This window comes from Tyto alba, unplaced genomic scaffold (assembly GCF_018691265.1).
Source record: "Tyto alba isolate M040663 unplaced genomic scaffold, T.alba_DEE_v4.0 Super-Scaffold_28, whole genome shotgun sequence".
In the NCBI taxonomy this organism is placed as follows: domain Eukaryota; kingdom Metazoa; phylum Chordata; class Aves; order Strigiformes; family Tytonidae; genus Tyto; species Tyto alba.
Window position 1 is genome coordinate 18,056,169 of NW_024881302.1, and position 20,047 is coordinate 18,076,215.

At 53.9% G+C, this 20,047-nt stretch overlaps 1 protein-coding gene across 4 annotated transcripts in view; it reads left to right on the forward strand.

The window, feature by feature from the left end:
• The first annotated feature begins 3,046 nt into the window (after nt 1-3,046).
• Nucleotides 3,047-20,047, forward strand: part of LOC116963004 (syntaxin-binding protein 4-like) — a 50,017-nt gene continuing 33,016 nt past the window's right edge. For 3 of the 4 annotated variants that reach the window (XR_004407907.1, XM_032998395.1, XM_032998397.2), the window contains exons 1-2: nt 3,047-3,272; nt 17,373-17,446. Coding sequence is in view for 3 of the 4 variants with exons in the window: in XM_032998395.1 (XP_032854286.1) it covers nt 3,178-3,272; nt 17,373-17,446 (169 nt within the window). In the remaining variant the exon portion in view is untranslated. Of the gene's footprint in view, nt 3,273-17,149; nt 17,219-17,372; nt 17,447-20,047 lie in introns of those variants that run through there. The other variant, XM_032998396.1, reaches the window with a different exon arrangement.

The window sequence follows — 20,047 nt, forward strand, 5'->3', positions numbered from 1 at the left end:
ACTGTCACTGGCGGTGCGGCTGAGCGTGCTGGCGTGGTGGCTTTGGGGTGCTGGGGGTGCCGGGCTGGAGGCAGCAAGCGGTGGCACACACAGAGGGCATTGAGGAGGGGTGGGGGGCATCTGCACCAGACTGGGGGGGGGGGGGGGGGGAGGGACAAGGGGACACCCCCACAATGGCAGGTTCCTACCCTGTGTCCCCAGCCACAGCTTTCAGAAAGGCACTGAGCACTGTACGATGGGGCTGGTGGCATCAGGATTTTAAGATTGCGATGCTCTCGTTGAATCTGAGGTGGTGGCAGCTGCTCTTGGTCCTTATTCTCCTGTCTCATGAAGGGATGGAGAGGGTGGGTGGTGGTGGGGGGGTGTCTCCTTCGCCTCCTGTGTGGCACGGTGCTGCAGCCCTGGACACCCATGCAGGAGCACTGGTCTTGTGGGAGCCCAGGGGTCAGCCCCTGGAACCCCGAACCATCACAGCGGTCCCGCTGCGGGCAGTGGGAGCCCCTTTGGCATCCCCTGCAGCTGAGGTCCTGGCCACGATGTCCCAAGGCAGGGTCCACCCTGGCTCCCCAGAACCCATCAAGAGGGAGAAAAAGGCCAAGGGTCCACAGAAGGCTTTAGCCCATGATGTAAAGGCTGGGAATTTCCGGGGTGTAACGTTTGCATCTGTATAAATATGCAGATGGAGGTCACCCACGGGCAGCTGCCTCTGATGGGTGAGGGAGATAATGCTCCATTTCCGCCAGCTCGGAAACCCTTGGAGGAAAGGGCAAGGCAGCGCCTCGCTCCCCAGTGTGTTGCCATGATTCACCCCACCAGTCTGGCTCGGGGGATGCTGTGACCCCCCCCCCAGGGCTGTGGGCAAGGAGGGGGGATGTACCCGTGGGGCACCCCTGCGGGCTGCCGGCAGCTGCCAGGAGGGAGGTGGAAATGATGCTCCCGGACACCGGGTGTCTGGGTGGAGCTGGACCACTGGTTACCGGCGCAGGATGGGGGGTGGCCTCGCCATCCCCGCAGCCCCCCCGAGGGCTGTCCTGCCCTGGAGCGGGGTGACACCGCCTTTGACAATCCCAACCGGTGAGACCGGGAGAGGCCGGCCCAGCCCCGAGCCGGCCGCGGCACCTCGGCACCCCTGCGCCCGCTCCCAGCGCGGTTTCGGTAAACCCTGCTGCCCGTCCTCTCCCGGCAGCAGAAACCCATCCCGGGGCTCACGCCCGGCACCGCCCGGCCCCGGGTTGTGAAAACCCTGAGAGCGGGCAGCTCTCCCCGCACCAGCCTGGGGTACCCGCACACCTTGGCTGCTGGGCTCTGGGGAAGGTCCTGCACCCCAAAATGTACCACGGGGTGACCGGGATCCAGGCCAGGGATGCTTTGCAGAGGGCTGGCCCGCGGCAGGGTGTAAATCAGAGCTGCACCCCTAAAGGTGAAGAGGGACGAAGCCCCGGCAGTGGCGGCTGTCCCGGGCAGAGGGCTGTGCCTCCTCAGGGGACATGTCACCGGGCCGGGAGGTGGCAGGTGAAAAGGATTTTGGCACTCGGAAAGGATGCTGAGTGGGATCAGCCTTAATTTACCCCCTTCTCCCAGGCAGCTTTGTTAACGCCGGGTGAGAAATGCCTGGGGGTTGTCACCCCGGGCATGGGCACATCCTCCTGGGTGGCTGCTGGGTGCCCCGGGGGCCCTGTGCCCGCCTGTCCCCTGTCCACCCCCCGGCCTCCTCCCTCCTCTTCGTCACAGCGTGGGCAGTGTGGGCTGGGGTGGCTGCACTGACCCCAAGGACCGGGTCTCCTGACTCATCTCCCGTGGGTGCTTGTGCCCTGACTGGAGATGCCACCAGCCACCACCGAGTCCCCAGAGACCCGCCGTGCCCACGGGACCCCTCGGCTCAGGGCTGGGCAGCGGTGGCCGGACAGAAGGGTTGCCACCATCTCTACCATTTGGCGTTTTCCCCAGTCAGTTCCATGTGTCCCAGAATAACCTGGAGCTGGGGGAAGCAGTGGGCACAGGACCTGGCCCCTGATGGGGCTGGTGGCTTTCCCAGGCCACGTGGGACAGGGACAGCCGGCTGCAGTTCGTAATCCCCAGGACTCACCTAATCCCCGTGGTGCCATGGAACCGTGCCTGATGGGGAGAAGGAGAAATCAAATATGCATCATGCAGCAGGTTGGTGCTCATTTGTGTCCCTTCCACCACCCTGAATCTGGGACCTGTCCCGCTGTCTGCCCACCCTGCTGGCTGTCCATCCCACCCACAGCTGGATACGGGGAAGCACGGCAGGGCCAGCTGTGACCCTACCGCTCCAGGATACTATACATGGGTGAGCCCCCCCCACTTCAAACATTTTCCATCTGCCTGCCGGCACTCGCTCCCAGCACTTTCCTAGTAGTCTAGAGGATCATTCAGATGCTGGGGTATGACCAGACGACCTTAAATAGGGGGGGGAAAAAATCCATGCAAGAACTGTGTCCCAGACTATATAAACAATTAGAAAAGCTGAAGCCCGCTGGCAGTGGCTGGGGAGGAGGGGAGCAGTGCATGTCACCGCAGCCTGGGCTTAGTGCAGGTCGATGACGCCTGCAATTGGCTTTAAATTGTTTGTGGCGGCGGGTTAACCATCGATTATAACCAACGTTAATGATTATAACCATCATTAACAGCCACTGCAAGTGCAAGGTGAGGGGGGGACCTCACTGGTAGTGGGGTGAAGGGGTTATCCTGCTAGATGAAATGCGCAGTTTATTGAGCCAGGGGCCGTGCTGGGCAGAGCAAGCAGGACATGTGCGCGGCTGATGGCTGCACACCGGTGATGGGACACCTTTGCTGGGTATCACGGGGGTCCCACGGTGAAGGCGCTCGCCGTGCCGTGCCTCAAGCAGCTCCGACACTACAGGGGGCTCAGACCTGCTGTCGGGAATTAGCTGTACCACAACATCCCCGGGGGCAGTGGCACAGCGGCTCCGCGCCTGCCCGGGACCGTGGAACTGGAGACATCGGTGGGATTTAGCTTGGGGGGAGCTGGGAAAGGGGCGATCACATGCTTGCCAGCCTGGGATTAGATGTAGCCGGCTGCGGCCGGGAGCTGTGCCAGGAGCTGTGCCGGTGAGCCGTGCCAGGGAGCCGTACCGGCCGCGGGCACTCTGAGCTCATGGCCCCGGGCAGTGGGAGCTGGCCACGGATGCCCTAATGGCTCGGCGGGGCTGGTGGCCCTGGATGACGTCCTACCTCCGTCCCCCTGGCCGCGACCTGGAGCGTTTCGATGGGCTTTCTCTCATTTACTGGTAAGCAGGGCAGGATGCTGCCACGCTGGGGAATGGGGCATCGCTCGGCGTCTCGGACCCGTCTTCGGGAGAGGTGTCAGGGGGGCGATGCGTTCAGCGACCCCATGACTTTTTGCAGGGTTTAATTCAGTTCATTTTGGTGGCCTCTCTCTGGAGGGCAGGGTCTCTTGGGCGTCCCCCCGCACCTGAGCTCCCCTGGGAGGGGCAGCACCGCAGGTGAGGCTGGTATCACCCAGGGGTGGGGAAAGGGGGTTATTTTGCAGGCGGTAGCTGAGGAAGCACCCCCAGCCTCTGCAAGCAGTTGTGGGTGCTCTTGCTCCTGTTGCAGCCCCGCTGCTGGGCTCTCCCATCTGGCAAAACCAGCCCCCCCAAAGGGACCGTGCCCACCCCGTGCCGGTGCCCAAGGGGCAGGTGGGTGCGGAGCGGGGACACCCACGTGGGTGCAGGGAAGGCGGCGGGCACGGCGGGGGGGACGGGAGGCGAAAGCGGGTGCTGGGTGGCTGCTGATGTCTATGTAGGGCAGAGAAAGCTGATGGGAGGACGGCTGTGGCCGGGGCCGGGGTTCAGAGCATGCGGCTTTAGCCGATTAACTGGGGGTCAGTGGGCCGGATCCAGAGCCAGCGGGGACCTCGGCGGGCTCTTGGGTCCACGCTGAGGTTTGGCAGAGGCTTTCTGGGGCTGGCTGAGCCTGTGAGTCCACCCTGGGGACCGAGAGCCCAGGGCACCCTGCAGCCACTGGCGACCATGGATGCTGCTGGGGCACAAGTCCGTCTCCTGCTGAAGTAGATCACTGGAGTGAGGGATAAGGGCGCTGCAGGCAGGCTGGTGAGGGCAGCACCCTGGGGCGACAGCTACCTTCACCCAAGGGGTTGGGTAGGGGCACTATGCCGCTGCTTCCCTGCTGCTTTTGGGTGCAGAAAAGGCAGAATCTGTTGCCAGTCAGAAGGAGGTAGTGCCGGATAGGCTTGACCTCGTGGGGTGCATTTTGGGGAGCACTGCCAGGTTGGGGCCACTGATGGGTGCTGATGTTATGGGGCTGTGGTGTGTGTCTGGGGGCAGGCAGAGCTACGCCCCTGCCTGGCAGCATCAGTAGCTCTCACTGGGGTCCCCCAGGCATCCCCGGCTCCACAGGGCTGCTAAACCTTGCTTCCCTGCACTTGCAAGGCAAAAATGCTCAAAACCCAGTTTCAACCTCAGGAATCTGCTCATCCGCCGGGATTTGGGGTTGAAACCTCCCCCAGCTTTGTCCGCTGGGATGCTCTTTGTGCAGACAGAGAGCCTGAGCTGAGGGCTGCCCAGCTTTGTGCCGGGGGTCGGGTCCCCATGTGTGCCGGGGGTCGGGTCCCCATGTGTGCCGGGTGCCAGATGCGCTGGCCGGGGTTTGGCTGTCTGGCGGCTCTACCGGGACGTGGCAGAGGGTGGTGAGCAGATGGTGGGGAGATAACACCTCCCCGGCGCTCCCATAAGTATGGCCCTGCTCTGCTGCTGATTAAAAGATTAATTTTAGCATTTGAAATAGGAATTTAATAAATAAATGTGAGCTGCCAGCAGGACCTCACCGGGCATCATCAGGGCACAGGGCGGTGATTACTGCGGCTGGACCAGCGGCTCATCCCTCAGCACTGGTTTCTCCCCTTGATGATGCCGGCGTGACCCCACGGGGCTCTCCCGTACGGCTTCGCTGCTCTGGAGAGCGGCTGCTGGAGGTCGTAAGCAGGTTCTGCAACCGTGGCTTTTGTGCAGGAGCTTTGCCAAACCCGGTGGGTGGGAAATAAAACAGCCCTGAAGGTGCCCACCGATGCTGAGCGGGTCTCGTGGGTGGACCACGCTGTGCATGCCCCGGGTGGGGGCAGACTCACTGCCGGCTCCTCACCAGGCACGGCCAGGGTGCAAGGGCCCAGCACTTCCCCCGATCCTCTTTGCATTATTATTGCTGCTGTGTTTACAGCTTGTGCCGGGGTCTGGGTTTGAGCGTGGGGATGTTCGCAGCCCAGGGACAGGTCAAAGCTCTTCCCAAGCCTCTGCTGCACTCTCAGCTCGATGGCACATTCTGAAATCTTTCCCAAAAATATGTTGCTTTCCATACCCAGGCATTTCCCTCCCCTCCTTGTTCCCATCTTCTTATGGATTCACTTGGGTGACTTTCCTGCTATCGTTCTCACATTTTCCCCAGTTAATCTGGGGGGGACAGACAGGTGACCTGTCTGGCAGAGCAGGGTCCTCAGCCCCCACCAGCCACTGCCCTCTGTTAATAAGTTTATAACCAGTCCAATCCCACGGTCCAGGGGATTTAGAAAGGCAGGGAGGTTTATAATCCTGTTAACCCTTCACAGGAGCTGACACCCAAACCAGGGCTGCAGCACGAGTCCCCAAGCAGAGCAGCAGATCACCTGCCTCATGGGAGGGTGAGGAGGAGGAGGAGGAGGAGGGAGGAAGGCTTCCCCATGTGTGAGATGCCGCTGCACCTCAGTCCTGCTGGGGTGAAAATGAAGTGAGCTTGTTTGAGCTTTTCTGCTTGATTATATTTAAATTGCATTAATCCCCATCTCAAGTGGGTACATCTGAGGTCTGGGCTGGAGCAGGTGTTGGGGGACACTTATCTCGGCTGGGTACGGGGCTCTGGCATAAACACCTTTCCCAGAAACCTCTGGCAGACCAAGCCTAACTTTGCTTCCATCTGAAACAGCCTGGCTTCCTAATTAACTGCGTGACAGACTAATTAAAGAGGTCCTTTTGCCTTTTCCTCAACCAAAGCCTTTCAGAGCAGCACCGGACAAGCTGCACGTCGATAGAGGGGTCTGTGTGTGGGAAAACACTCGTCACCCCTCTCCAAGTGCCGGCAGTCTCCGAGACCAGCTCTGCCAGGCAGGTGCCTGTGGGCCAAACTGCTTCTCGCTGGGCAAGAAGCACGTCCACAAAACACTCCACCTCGGTTGACTTGATGCATACTTTTCAGGTGGGATCAGCTCCCTCCTGGAAGCCCCCGTCCCCAGCGGGGTGTAGGTGATGGGCAGCAGAAACCTGACTTTTAGACAGCAAAATTTCATTGGGATGAATCCCTCATGCTGAAGAAATCCACTGGCTGAGAAGGATATTGGAAGATGGGGATGGAGTTCAGAGAAGGGTGATAAAAGGGGTTGAAGAACAGAAAAGCCTGGCCAGCAGTGAGAGAGGGTATCTGCACCTGCCTGTGATCTTGGTGGCCTGGTGGTGCTGGTTCATGGGGCTGATGCCCTGGGAGAAGGGGTCTTCCTCTCTGAAGGGTGAGGAGTTGCCTCCAGCCCAGGGTGGAGACATCTTCCTTCAACAGAAGGAGTGAGTAAGCATTGCAAAACTGCCTTGGCTTTAAAAGATCCTCACCTCTCCATCTTTAGACTAACGAGCGGGCTTTGGTTCAGGCAGGAGTGAAGGGTCACCCACCACCACAGGGAATGGGCGAGGATGAAACGCTCCCCAGGAACCAGCCTCTCACCTCTGCGGATGGAGGAGACCCGTGCAGGGAGTGGAGCTGGGTCAGCAAGGGGGGGGTTGTTAGGATGGGGTAGGGGTGCTACAGCCTCTGGCTTTCCTTGGAGGAAGGTCAGTGCCTTTCCCTCCTGCCCAGGAGGACTGAGCCCCTTTGCAAGGGACACCGCAGAGATGATGTGTGTGACAACGACCAGGGCTGACCATCCACCTCGGGGAGGTGTGCGACCGTGCAGGCAGCGGTGGGAAGCAGTAGGTGCTCTGGGACAGCCTCCCTGCTCCCCTGGGATCCCCCCTCTGTGCCCCAGAAGAAGGGGATGAAGGAGCGCTGAGGTCTGCGTGGCCATCGGGAGGAGGAAGGTGCCCGTGGGGTGTGGAGATATCGCCGTGTGACCGCTGCCAGCACGGCAGCCGTGCTCATGGGGATGGGGTTTCACCCCGAGCGGGTGTCACCAGGAAGAGGCAGGACCCCGGGCTCGGGGCAGCGGTGTCACCCCCCCGCCCCGGGGCTGCCTGCAGGCGGGTGGCCGAGGAGCTGCTGCTGCCCAACCTGGGACGGGTGCACGGAGCTGCCGGTCCGTAGGTGCTCCCCATAGTACCTGCCTGCTTTCTACACCAGTAATTTTGGCAGTGTGCTTTTGTTTGGGTACAAGAAGCTAGTCCTGGGGAAATTCCCACTGGATACAAGAGGAAAATTTTTCACAATGAGAACAATCAGCCGTTGGAATTATCTCCCCAGGGAAGAGGTGAATTCCCCAACACGGGATGCTTTTAAGGTTCAGCTGGACAAGGTGCTGGACCAGCTTGCCTAGACCATGCTTTTGCCAAGAAAGGTTGGACCAGCTGATCGTTGAGGTCCCTTCCAACCTGGTATTCCATGATTCTACGACTGACTGTTTCCTCTTCTGTTCAGACTTGTCTGTGAACATCCCTGATCTTACGAGCTCATCTGAAGTGACTCCATGAGTAATATTTATGAAAATTATGTGGGCTGCACCATGACTGTGAACAGTGGGCAGTGGCTTCCCAGCTCCGTAGCAGCCGATTTATTTTGCTTGATTTATTATCAGTGCTTTGTAGCCGATCCTGTAAGCAGCACAGTTGCATTTTTCTGCTTTCTAATCAGATGTAAATGCCACTTCAGCCTACGCTAATTTTATATTTGTCACGAAACAAATGTTGGGTCGTTATTAAGCAAATGCCTGATGCTGCCTGGGCAGCCCTTTGCTCCCACTGCAGTTCCCAGCGTCGGTGGGATACGGGCAGAGTCCATAACACAGTGCCCTGCTGAGGGCTGCACCCTCCCACCTCCAAACTTCTTACTGCCACTTTCCGGAGCCGAACGCCCTCAGACAGACCTCACTGCTGCTGCAGGATATCTTTCCACCTCTAATTCCCACCCACACAAACCTGCTCGGACCCTGTTCCTCTGCTAAGTCGTGCACAGAATCTCCCTGCAGGCTCAGTGATGCTGCTCGGGCATCCTTGTGCCTCTGCTTCGCCGAGCTCAGGATCCTGCCTGGAGCTGCCACCTATTTGGGGAGATTTGGGCCTGGCTGAATCACCTACTTCATTCAGGGATGCTGGTTGCAGGACCTGCTCCAACTGTGTGGCGGATTTGGGGGCAAACCCCTCCCAGCTCGCTGGCAGGGCCGAGAGCACCACATCCTTGTGCCTGACCCTTTCCCTTGACTTTCTCATTTTGCCCTGTGTTTCTGCCAGAGATGCACCTCTTCGCGTCTCTGATGCTCACCAACACGCCTGTCCCTGTGGTTGGGTCTTCCCTCCTTCTGTAACTACTTTTCATCCCAGTTCCCTGCCCTGCAGCCAGCACTGACCCCGGTGAGTGCCCACCTGCCAGGAGCCAGCCCTGGTTTGTGGGGACAACCTGCTTGCAGGCTCCTCCACCTGCAAGCACAATTCGGTGGCGGCTGTTCACCTGCTTTGGTGCTCACGTTGGTCCTTCCCAAGCAGCAGGGAAGGAAGGAGACAGAAGACAGACGAAGGAAGAAATGTCAAAGAGCCTTTTATCCACAGACAGGCTAAGGGCTGCTTTTCCAGAAGCTCCTCTGACCAAGATGTAGAGGAGAGGTGGATAATAAGGTAGCAGAGAATTGCAGCTGCTCGTGATTTTTTCTGTTGGATAGAAAAGAAACTCGATTCATCAATTTTGTTGCATCCTTACCTAAACCCTTACTTTGTTTCTCTGATCCTAATGGTGCTTCCTAAAGCAAGAAGACTGAAATCTCCTACCCTGGGTACTGAAGGGGAGGGAACCTCGAGGCAACTCTCCCCTCGCGCAGCACCTGGCTTGGCTGGAGGCAGAGGGGACTGCGTAATTGGATTTTTTTCCTAAATACAAATGTAAAATGTGCCACCAAGAAAACTCAAGGAGGGGAGAGAAGCAGGAGAGAGCATTCTTCCCATGGAGCCTGCAGACCTTCACAAAGGGATTGTGCTGGTTTTGGCTCTGCCTGTCCTCAGTGACCACCATAACAGATGGAGCCCAAAGTCAGGAATGAAATGAACTCAGAGAACACCTGTGGACATTTTACAGACATTTTACAGGGGTTGTCCATAGACTAAGGGGATGAAATCAAAGGATGGGAAGGGGGGTGGTGGGAAATGAGAATGTATTGGATAGTGTGGGACCTGAGCATGATGTAAATGGTATGGAATAAGGTTTGGAGATGTGCTGGGTTTGGCTGGGATAGAGTTAATTTTCTTCATAGTAGCTAGTGTGGAGCTGTGTTTCAGATTTGTGCTGAAAACAGCATTGGTAGTAGAGGGACATTTTAGTTACTGCTGGGCAGTGCTCACACAGAGCCAAGGCCTTTTCTGCCTCTCACTCCACTCCACCAGCAAATGTTTTGGGGGTGCACAAGGAGTTGTGGGGCCACACAACCAGGACAGCTGACCCCAGCTGGCCCCAGAGATATCCCAGACCATATGGTGTCATGCTCAGCGTATAAAGCTGGGGGGAAAGAAAGAAGGGGGGACGTTTGAAATGATGGCGTTTGTCTTCCCAAGTCACAGTCACGCATGATGGAGCCCGGCTTTCCTGGGGACAGCTGAGCACCTGCCTGCCCTTGAGAAGTGGGGAATTAATTCCTTGTTTTACTTTGCTTGTACACACAGCTTTTGCTTTACCTATTAAACTGTCTTTATCTCAACCCATGAGTTTTCTCACTTTTACTCTTCCAATTCTTTCCCCCATCCCGACATGGGAGGGTTGAGCGAGCGGCTGTGTAGGGCTGAGTTGTTGCCTGGGGTTAAACCATGACAGGGATTGAAAACTAACACCTTGAAAATCCAGGAGCTGCTCACTTCAAAGCCTGGAAGTCCAGAGGTGCTGTGTGTCCTGGGGCAAAAAACCCTGTGCTGGCACAGCGACATATGCAGGTCCTCTTCAGTTGGGGAAGTGGTGGAGTGGTCTTCCTGGCTGTCCCACCAGCAGACACACATCTCCTTTGGCATGCTACAGATGTTTCTTTAGTTCTAGTTTCAGACAAGATGGCTTTTCCACCTGCCAAAGGAGCTCCATGGGCTGTGGCTTGGGCTGCACAAGCCTTCCAGATCTCTTTGCTGTCAGTCAGTGCTGAAGGCTAAGTCACATGAAAAAATTGGTTCCTGGGTTTTAGCCTCAATGTTGGGGCTGGAACAATTAAGGAGACCGATGGCTCTATTTCTTTGCTTGTATGGCCTTAACATAACTTGGAGATGACCCTACCTGAGTGGACAGGCTGCAAAAAACTGTTTGACTGGGGAGAGGACTCACTGAACCCCTCAATTTCAAATTATACAATCATAGAATGGTTTGGGTTGGAAGGGACCTTAAAGATCATCTAGCTCTAACCCCCTGCCATGGGCACAGACACCTTTCACTAGATCAAAGACCTCCCTAAATGGGTCTTGAACACTTCCAGGGAGGGGCAGCCACAACTTCTCTGGGCAACCTGTGCTAGTGCCTCACCACCCTTACAGGAAAGAATTTCTTACATATATCTAATCTAAATCTACTCTATTTCAGTTTAAAACTGTCATCCCTCATCCTACCCCCACCCTGTGATCCAGAGTCCCTCCCCCTCTCTCCTGTCCCCCCTTTAAGCCCTGGGAGGCCGCTCGAAGGGCTCCCCGGAGCCTTCTCTTCTCCAGGCTGAACCCCCCCAACTCTCTCAGCCCGGCTTCCCAGGGGAGCTGCTCCAGCCCCCCCAGCATCTCTGTGGCCTCCTCTGGCCCCGCTCGAGCAGCTCCGTGTCCTTCTGCTGTTGGGGGCCCCCGAGCTGGCCCCAGCACTGCAGGGGGGTCTCCCCAGAGCGGAGCAGAGGGGGACAATCCCCTCCCTGGCCCTGCTGCCCCCCCTGCTCTGGCTGCAGCCCAGGGCACGGGTGGGTTCTGGGCTGTGAGTGCACATTTCTGGCTCACAGGCAGTTTTCCCCCCACCATCCCCCCCAAGTCCCTCTCCTTGGGGCTGCTCTCCTGCCGCTCCTCGCCCAGCCTGGGTCTGTGCTGGGGATTGCCCCGACCCACGGGCAGGACCTTGCCCTTGGCCTTGTTGAACCCCATGAGGTTTGCCCGGGGTCCCCTCTCCAGCCTGCCCAGGTCCCTCTGGATGCCACCCCTGCCCCCAGCGTGTCCCCCACCACACAGCTCGGGGTCGTGGGTGAACTTGCTGAGGGTGCATCGATCCCACTGTCCGTGTCACTGACAAAGATGTTAAACAGCTCCGGGCCCAACCCCGACCCCTGAGGAACATCACTCATCACTGCTCTCCCCTTGGCCATCGAGCCGCTGACCGCAGCACTTTGAGTGCCACCAACCAGCCAGTTCCTTATCCACGGAGTGGTCCATCTGTCAAATCCATGTCTCGTCAATTTAGAAACAAGGATGTTGTGTGGGACAGTGTCAAATGCTTTGCACAAGTCCGGGTAGACGACATCAGTTGCTCTTCCCTTATCCACCAACACCACCATCGAAATGAGAGCGTATTTCACAAGAGATGAGCCTTGAGCAATGTCTTCCCGCACAATTTTGCATTTTCTGATGGGCACCTTTCTGCCTCCGTGTTGACCATACAGTGTCAATGCTCCCAATGACATTAAACCCATGACCTCCACCTATTGTGGGACAGCTGTTCCCAGCACTGTTTGCTTGTAGTCTTGATAGGAAGGGCAAGGGGAAACTTGAATGCTGAGAAAAAATAACTTTACTGTTGGCTGTGCTTGTTTCAGCCATCCTCTTCCCCTTTCTTTCTGAAAGCCAGACAAATATATCGCCACCATCTTCTCCACCTGCTTCCTCCTGGTGGGGGTCACAGTTTGGTGGTTTGGAGAAGGTGCGATGCCCTGGAGGAGAAGGAGGCAGGATGGTGTATAGGGCACATCCAGCCCCAGTAACAGCCTGGTTGGCCTCTGTGCTCCTGGGCAAGAAGCAGCAGCTCAGCCAGCTGCTGTGGGATTGGGGCAGTCGCAGTCGCCGGTATGTTACCCGCTCCTTTCCTGTGCCTTTCCCCAGCACTCCCAGTTTTTGTCTCCCTCGCTTTCCCTTTCGTGATTCTTAGAAAAATGTATTGGAAATGCACCTGACTTGTGCTATAGTTTGCTGTCAGCAATTTTTAACCTTATGGTCCGGCTCTAAGACTAATTTTGATTCCACTCGCAGCTTCACTCACCCCTACTTATGCATGCTAGTGGTAAGTAAAGCTGACTGATATAGATTCACTCAACTTTTTATATTAAAAATATTATTCTTCAAGCAAAAATAGCTTTTTTTATATATAGGAAAAAAAAGAAAAATTTCAACGAGTTCAATGAGTTTTCAAACTCATATTTCTAACAGTCAACAAAAAGGTGGACATGCAGGTTAAGCACATGTTTATACACTGTCCAGCCCCGTGGTGTTAGTCTGTGCTTAATTCATGCTTCTTCCATTCACCCATTTATTTAAAAATGTAAAGTCTGGTTGGCAGTTCCCTGGGGTAAGAAGCCTCGCCTTTCCAGCTGGATTTACTCTGACTTGCTCAGTGAGGTTCCAGCTCAGTAAAGAGCTTGAGCAAACAGTGTCTCCCCTTTGCCAGTGGGATGTTTGCCTTCAACACCGGTTATACAGAACAGGACTGGAACCCTCAGGCAGGTTATATGTGACTTATAAATCCTTCCTGAATATGAACCCAAGTTTTAAGACACTGAAAAACTTCTGAAACTATTCTGCTGAAACATTCTCTACATAAGACAGATGTTAATCAGCAGGAGCAGCATCAGCATCTGATGCTTTTGCCAAGGTCCGTCTGTGTTTCAGAGGATGGAGTCGAGGATCTGAGAGCTTGGAGATAAACTTGGAAGCTGAGCCCTGCTCCTCTTCCCTGAGGGCCTGTTTGATTAAATTTTCATTTACTTCACCACCTCGCAGACAAACGTGGTTTATTGCAACAACCCACCCAGCCAGTATGAAACATCGACACGCTGGAGGGGCGAGCATCATGCTGGGTGCAGCTGGCAGTGGTTGGAGGGACTGTGGTTGGATGGGACCACAGCTGGGCTGCTGAAGGATTTGGTTTTGAAGGTGCTGAGCACCCAAGCCCCAAACAAAAACATGTCTGCTTAATGTTGAGTGTGGAAATTTTTCCCTGAAATGAAGAAACCAGGGTGGATGAATTACTGAATTGCCAGGCAGGGAAATTCTTCCATTTGCCTGCATGTTTTGGGTCGGGCTGGTCTGGTTCCAGTGACCTCTCCTGCAGCCCCTCTGAGGCTGGCCAGAAACATCACATTGTCCTGTTGACATTGCCTCCAGCACTTGTGCTATCAGCAGTGCTGATTTATTCCAGCCGGGGCTCTGGCCCATGACTTAAAGGGGTAATCCTGTGAAATAATTTATTAGCAGAGTCTCAAAGGACATCAGAAGTTTGTATGTTGAATTTTGGTAGTGGGATGGAAGTCTTTTATTGTGACCAGGATGATTATTAGTGCATTAGAGGACTTGGAGTATGATCATCTGTTCACAGGCATGCTGCCCAAAAAGGCCACCCCAAGGTGGGCATGGTGCTGGGGCACCCCTGCCCCTCGAGGAGCTGTGTCCTGGTGTGGACCAGCTCCCCACTGTAGAACAGGCACGGATGGAGGGTTACCACACCCCAGTGGAGTTGAAGTTGTGTGTCTGTCCTGCCAAAAAACCTGGCTAGCCTTGACCAAGACACTTAGGGCCAGATCTGGGAGTCACCAGGCACTTGGACCCTCCTGCATTAATGGAGTGTGACATTTGGCTCTCCATGCCCTGGGTATCATCTGCGGGACGGCAGGAGAAAGAGCATCTTCTTGACCTTGGGTGCTGTGAAGATGAGTAGCTTTGTGAGGCTCTTGGTGCAGAGAAGGCTGTAGTCATCCAGCAGACTGTGAAATGTCCCCACACACAACCCCTCGTGCTCAGCCCGATTCGGCCAAAGCCCTTCCGCAGTTGTGAACTAGGCATTGGGCAAGCCTTGCTTTGGGGGTGTCCACGTAATGTATCACCAGATGTGTCTATGTTTGCTGTCTAGTTGGCATTATTTATCCAAATTTTGATCTTGCAACTAAATTAATTCATTTTTTTTTAGCAGACTTTTGGCTACCTAAAGGTCTAGTCTGCTCGGGTTTATAATATTTCGTCTGTATGCCCTCAAATGTAAGTCGCTTTTAAAAAAAAGCAATTAAAATGCAGGAAAGCTTTTCACATTTGTCAATGTTTTAAAGCATCTTGCACTTGCCCAGCAAGGCTTCACATGGCCATTGGGGAAGCTCTTGCTAATAAAATTAGTTGCTCACACCCAGGAAAAGTAATATCCAACAGCATCAGATGCCAGGAAATATCTGGCAAAGAGTTTTTGCAGTCCCAAGCAAGCATGTCCATATCTGATCCCCAGCTGACCACTCCTGGGGTCTGTCCAGGAGCCGGCAGTGGGAACAGCACGAGGAAGACACCCTTGATGGAGCCAGGGCCAGGATTACCCACGACCTTAGCTGTCCCCCAGAAGTGTCAGGGGTGCAGGTCCTGTGTCCTCCCACAGCCCACAGCCCACAGGGGAGCATGTTTCCTGGGATTTTCCCTTCATTTCATGCTGTGCCCACCAAGATCACAGACCTGCTCCTGCCAAGCCCTGAGGTGGCTTGTTCCAGCTCCATCCCTACTCACTGGCCAACCTTGGATAATCTCATTTCACGCCTCCATCCCCACATCCCACAAAACAGGGGACACACTGTTTCTGCAGCCGGGCGATGTGCATCAAGACAGGGGTAGAAGATGTTCTTTAGAGGCAAATCATACCTCTGACCTCCCAACAGATAGTGGAATAGCTGAACTTGGTTTGTATTAAGGAGGAAATGCTGTGGGCTGGAAAAGATGCTAAAAGAAAAAAAAAAAAAAACAAAAAAAACAAACCCCAAAAAACCCCACTCAACCCTAAACCCCTAAGTGCTACAGTCTATTATTACATCCAAAGCTTTGCTGCAGATTTTAAGCCTTTAGGGATGGTGAGCACACATGTCCTGCACCAAACACTGCCCTTCATCCCTGGAGGGGCTGTTCCCCCAGACGCACAATAGGATGCATCCAAATAATTACTCCATTGTGTTAATGATGAGTGCTCCAGCCCTGCTGGGGGGGGCTGGCAGAGCTCCCTCCTGGCTTGTTCAGGAAGATGCTTGCAATGGGCCGTGTTGGCTTTGGCTTGCGTAAGCTTTAATCTACACTTGGAGACGTTTTTAGCTGAGCTGTGTTAATGTTAGGTGGAATTAGCATGCATACAGGGAGACCACGTGGCTTCATCTGACCTTCCCCCCACCCCCACCCCCCCCTTTTTTTTTTTTTTTTTTTTCATCATATTAACGGATTCCTGCCAAATCAGAGTGGCTGGTGCCCAGCAGGGCTGGGCTGCGGCCACCAGCAAGATGCCTGCCATCTCTGTCCTTTACAAGGGAGCCATCATCATCATCAGGTAATCCCCCAGGCGGGGCAGGAATTGGGGAGGGGGCAGCCCTGGGGGTCCCGGTGACCACCCCCATGTAGAGAGCCAAGGGTAAGATGCTGAGGCTTCTCCAAGACCAGGGTTTGGTGGTAGAGGTGGCTTGCACGCAGCAGAAAAAGCTGAGGACATCATCACTAGCGCTTGTTGGGTTTCTTGAGTCTCTAGCATTAGTGAAGCTCATTTCTGCTCTGCTGTTTGTGCATCGCATCAGGGATAAAAGTTGATCGTATCAAGTTGGCATCTGCTTTACTGAATGCTCTGTTCTTATGTTGTGTTTCAGCCCGGTTTGAGCTATTTCTGTTTACTTACAGTGGAGTTGCCTCGGCAATTTATTCAAAATACTCTGAAAATCCTGGATGGTAAATTAAACCAGTCTGAGCGCAGGGCTGCTCTGGCTTCCTGGGATGCCTTCAAGCTCTGTTTTCTGACAGCCAGATGTGGTCAGTTGTTTGCCTAGTCTCTTGAATATGTGAAACATTGCAAGAATATAAAGATGGGGTATTTTTAATGAGGAGAAAAAAATTCCAGTCTGAATCTTAGAAGTGGGTGTTACTGGCTTTGCAGAATAGCTTGATATTTTGAGGGATATTTTGGATGCCTGAAGACAGAAGTCCCCAAGATCTACTCCTCTCCTGTGTCTTGCTGGACTCAGAGGAGTCTGTTGTGCTCCACGGTGTTGTCCCTCCTTAGCTGCGTCCAGATTTGGAATACGATATTGATTCAGAAACTTCTTTTCTCTTGCATCTTAAATCCTGGGAACTGTTTTGGGAGCCCCTCACCCCTGGTTTCTCACCTGGCACACCTGGATCTGGGTTTCTCAGCTCAAGGTCCACCCATCCTCATGTCAACCCATTCTCATGGGGGGTGACCACCATGGGCCACCCAAGGAGGAGAAGCACTGCTGGTCCTGGGGTTGGAGTCCAGGTCCCCAGCTAGGGCAGAGCGGAGCTGGACACTTTTGGTGTCATTTATTTGGGATACCCACCTTGCCAGAGGTGTTTAAGGGGAGACTGTGGGGTGGTTGGGAGAGTTACTTGACATGAGGGAAACTCAGGTGTACGATGCTCTTCCATCTACTTTGGCTTGTGAGGAGAAGCTCCCACCCTTGACCTGGTGAGGCAGGGACTTGGAGCGGCTTGGCAGATCTCGCATCCCCCTTTTCCAGACCCTGTGCCAGAGGGATGGAGGCTGCCGGCATTACAAAATCTCAGGGGTGGATTGTGCCCGGCTGTCTTTGTTACAGGCTGGCTGTATTTGTGAAACTGGTTTATTCCTGGAACACTGGTCCAAGCTCTGATCTCATTTCCCAGGAGCTGGGCAGCTGTCCAGACCCGTTAATCGCTGGGTAATGAATCACAGAGAGGTCCATCAGATTTTCTGGGTGGGGAGGATGATGTCCAGCCCCACACATTTTCTCTCATTTATCTGTAGAAACTTCAGGAGGGCAGGAAGACGGTTAATTTTGCCAGTGTGGGCTTAATATGTAAGGCCGTGTCCCTCAACCTTTGTGTCTACAGCATTTCATGGGCAACGCGCAGGGCAGTGGGAAGCGTGTGCTTGTGTACATGTTGGTCGGGCACCTGGGCATCTGTTTATTTTAGTCCGTGAAAGAAAGATGTTTCTCTTTTCTCTCCCAGGACACTCATGGGACCATATGGGTTGCGTCGTACGGTACACTGCTTTGATTTCTACGACTGTGAAAATGGGCTGGGTGAGTACTGTACCTCTGCAAGGGATGTCAGGGTGGGCTGGGGAAGCTCGAACATCCCCCTGCTCCCCAGCACCTGTGTCACGATATGAAGTCTGATATCTCATAGAAACACTGGTACTTGTGCCTGCCTGTGTTGAGCATCTGATAGCACCTTTAGTAGCCGGGAGGTTAAAGTCAAGTCAACATCCCAACCAATTCCCTGTTGATGGTGAGCAGCTGCTGTGCCGTGAGCTGTGCAGGAGCCTGGGGCCAGAGCCCCTCCCCTGATCAGGATTGGGGGTGAAACCAGGCTTTTCAGAATTTTCTAAATTAATTGAATTAATATATTTTTTTTTTTAAAAAAAAGGTTTTAAATGAAAAAATTCTAATAATAAAAAATAAATACAATCCCAAGCATTTCCCAACTGTCTGTCCCTGCCGGCAGGCCCCCTGGGAAGCCACCCCGATGGGTGATGCAGGATATTGCAGGTCTCCTGGGGACCGGGCTGTATAAATTGTTTGTGGAAAGTTTGGCCCACGGGTAAGTATATGAGCACCGAGCGAGTCAGCTGTCCTTCCACAGTGCTCTGAACATCAAAGCACGGATGAGAAAGGAAAAGAGATGGGTCATATCCATCAGAACGTGAGAAAGAGCCACAGGTTCATGAAACTCAGCCTGAAATGATCCAGCATAGCATCTCATCTGACCTCTACATATCCAGCAGCATAAATACCGGCACTCTTCCATGGACTTTATAAAAACCTGTGATCCTGCATCAGGATTTCTTGGGGTCCACCATGCAGTCTCGTCCATAATTTTTAATTGCGAGTGCAGTCCATCATCCCACAGAGCAGCTGTGGGCCCCTTGGAGAGGTCCCTGGGTGACCACTTGGGGACCCCTCCTGAAAAGTCAAACTCACAACAAGTTCAGGTTTCCCGAGACCTGAGATTAATTACAGATTCACTACTGGCTGGTTCCAGCCCTTGGGTAACGGTACTTTCCGCTGTGGAGGAACAGCTTTGCTGACTCTTCCCCTGGTCTTCTGTTCCTGAGGGTCGTGGGAGCTCAGAGAAATGTCTTTGCTCAGTGAATATGATATTTTAATCTCCAGAGGTGGATTTGGTTGAGTTGATGGGATTTTAGCTGTTGGGTTAGATTAGCTCGTTATAGGAGGAGACCCAGAAAAGCCTGTCAAAGCTGTCGCTGACTTCTGGAAGAAGTGCACAGATGTTACAGACCACTGTGAGCCACTTTGCTGGGTCCCGATACTCCTCCCTTCCCCCAGCCTGTGGCCAGAGGGTCCTTGGAGGGTCTTGTAGACTCTCTGCAGGGTCTTGTGATGTGCTGCAGGAAGGTATAACAATGTGGATTTTCTAATCCAATCATCAGCTTTCTTCATTGTCTCTCGTGAGGTTTGAGACTCCCAAGACAAGAGATCATCCTCCAGAAATCCTCTCTCTCTGCTGAGGACCAAGTGGCGCTTGCAGGAGCCCCGTATCTGCCATGGGTGTAGCTGCTCAGAATATGCTTTTTGGGGAAAAAAAAAAAAAAAAAAAAAAAAAAAAGGTGCCTCCATGAGTTTCTTATGTTCAGATGTGGATGTTATTCCAGCAGAGTTTCTTTAGGGCAGCATCAGCCCGGTCAGTGCCAGCGTGGCAGGTCAGCGTTTGGCCCCGGGTCTGTTGCTCTGTGGCTTTAGGTGGAAACCCACATGTGAACCTCAGCAGAAGTTCAAAGGGGTTACCTGGCGGCTCCTAAAACCTGAACTTTGAATTAAAGAATAGCCATCAAAGGGAAGTGCTGATTAAGAGTCACTTCTCAGACACACTGAGATCCCATTATCTTGACCTTCATCTTCTTAAGACAGGGCAGCAAGTGATTCACCCCCAGTCTGTCCCTTCCTCTAGTCAGAACAAGCTGGCAGGGGCTGCCAGGTCAACAGAGAGATGAAGGGAAATATAATTGAACATTGGTAGCTTAGGTGCAAAGCGGGCAGCCTCTCTCCGTGCAGACCACCGGGAGCACGGCACGGTGGCCAGTGGGGTTGGGATGAGCTGGAGATGATTACAGTTGGGCTAAACAACCAGATTAGCCAAAACACGCCTTGACCCATGGTATAGGGTGCCAGGAGCGTGTGAGATGATAGCCCGAGGAGTTAAGAACTGTGACACTGGCATTAGTGGGGTGGGATTAGATGCATCAGAGAAGCTTGAGGGTCTTGGAGAAATTTATAGGATCGCTAAGAATCTAAAGAAAATGCCATCTCAGTCAGTCTAAACTCTATGCCTACCTGGAGTTTCCCCCATAAACATAAATATTTATTCTGCGAAAGAGAAAATACTGGGGACATGGGCATCAGCTCCAGGACCTTTGCCAGAAAGGAGAGATTAAATAGAGGGATCCAAAAAAGGCTAGATTATCTGGCCCTAAGTATGACTTAATAAGTATTATGCCAGGACTTTTATGCTGTGATAATTAAAGAGCCGTTATTTACCTACACTGGATCCCAAATACAAATGTGACTGAAGTAAGTGTTTATAAAATATGAAGACGCCCAGAAATGCTACCACCACGATCTTTGATGATTTGGGTTTGTTGGAATCAGTCCTGGGCTGTCCTA